Source organism: Curcuma longa, unplaced genomic scaffold, assembly GCF_044706935.1.
Source record: "Curcuma longa cultivar G26 ecotype Majalengka, Jawa Barat unplaced genomic scaffold, ITB_CL_G26_1.1 contig_5638, whole genome shotgun sequence".
Lineage (NCBI taxonomy): Eukaryota > Viridiplantae > Streptophyta > Magnoliopsida > Zingiberales > Zingiberaceae > Curcuma > Curcuma longa.
The window spans coordinates 4,804-6,409 of NW_027434447.1; the positions used below are offsets into that span (position 1 = coordinate 4,804).

At 37.4% G+C, this 1,606-nt stretch overlaps 1 protein-coding gene across 1 annotated transcript; it reads right to left on the bottom strand.

The window, feature by feature from the left end:
- Nucleotides 1–252: 252 nt before the first annotated feature.
- On the bottom strand, nucleotides 253–1,603 carry LOC141819404 (uncharacterized; the record flags this gene model as incomplete). The annotated part of the gene is made up of 4 exons (XM_074706711.1): nucleotides 253–678; nucleotides 933–1,025; nucleotides 1,105–1,323; nucleotides 1,397–1,603. Coding segments are annotated over 4 exons (942 nt in total), but the record flags the coding sequence as incomplete, so codon positions are not given.
- Nucleotides 1,604–1,606: the final 3 nt, after the last annotated feature.

A 1,606-nucleotide genomic window follows, 5' to 3' on the forward strand; every position in this document is an offset into this window, starting at 1 on the left:
TTGAAATTTTGTAAACGGTGCTGTTTGTTTAACTCCTTTTCCTCTCAAACATTGTGATGGATCACAGCGATTGTTGGGATTGCCTTAAAGAGTTTATATTGAAAGAATGACATGGGATGAAAACAAATGGATTTATAGAATAAAAAATTCAAGGCCCTTTTAAGATGACTAGTACTAATATCAGCAAATTTAATAACTGTGCCCTTTAATTAAAACAAAAGCAGAGATGGTTAAGATTTAACTTACCATCACAACCTAAGGTGCAGGGGGAGGTGGAGCTGAAGAAGAATCATGGATTAAAGATTGTAGCGCTCCAGGTGCCAACCGATTAAGAATTTGTTCAAATATATCTTGTCTGGATCTCATTGCTTGCAACTGATCTTGGGTGCTTGCTAACTGATCCTGAGTGCTTGCTAATTGAAGTCGGGTGGTCGCTAACTCTGCTTCAGTGCCTTCGAGCCTTTCACGCAGTGCTGTATTAGTGGTTCTAGATGAGGAGGTGGCATCTGAAGAAGTGGACCTAACTGGCTTTGGCCCACTTCCAAGTCCTCTAATATAGCCCGAGCGTGTACCGAGGACTCGATCACAAACTGTATCCGCAATTTGTACTGCATCGATGTCATTTCCTGAAGTTTCTTGTGTCTGAACATATTCATCACGCAGTCTGACCATATCATCCTAAGAATAACAAATATGTTAAAATATATATAAAATTAATTCTACATGATTAATAACAAATTTAGTAAATTATAAATAACTTACGTATGCAGTTGCGGCCCTCTCCCCAACCCACCCTTTTGACGTGCTGTAATGAGTTTCATTAAAGACGGTAATCCGATCTTTTCGCTGTGACTGATCGATCTGAAAAAATTAATGTGTTAATATTGTAATTCATACATTATATATACGATAGTTATACAATTTATACTTACACCGTCATAACTGTATTGAATAAATGATTTAGAGCCTCCCCGATGATTAAATGGAAGTTTTGCCCGATTTTCAACATTTTTTGCAGATCGTGCCTATCATACAAAAATTCATATCAATAATATAATGCAAAGACAACAAAACAGGTACATTAGAATAAGTTACCTGAAATGCCTCTGACTCAAACAAATCACACATATAGTGCCAATCAGCTTCTATCTCACAAAACTCAGTTGGCATATGTTGCCGCCGCTCGATAGGAGGAAGGTGCAATAGCTTTTTATAATGGGTATGCATTTTACTTTGATTATCTCTATATCTTGCGCTCATTAATCTGTCCGTCTCCTTTCTAACAGACGATGGACCCTCCTCAAAACTAATATCAAAAGCAGCCTGAAAAAATAAATAATATAAATTTGGCATGTGATTAATAATAAAAATGTAATTATAAATTATTAGTACTTACTGATAATCGATCAAATATCATATTCTTCCTATCAGCGGGGATATGCTTCCAACTCTTAATTTGTAACGGAGCAAACTTCTTTATTGAAACACCCAACTCAGTCATAAATGCAGCTGCATTGGGGCCAATCGGATGGCCATCGCTCTTACGGAAAGTAATGGGTAATCTACCCCGCTCCTCGATCTGGCGTCGCAGCCGATCAGAATGTGT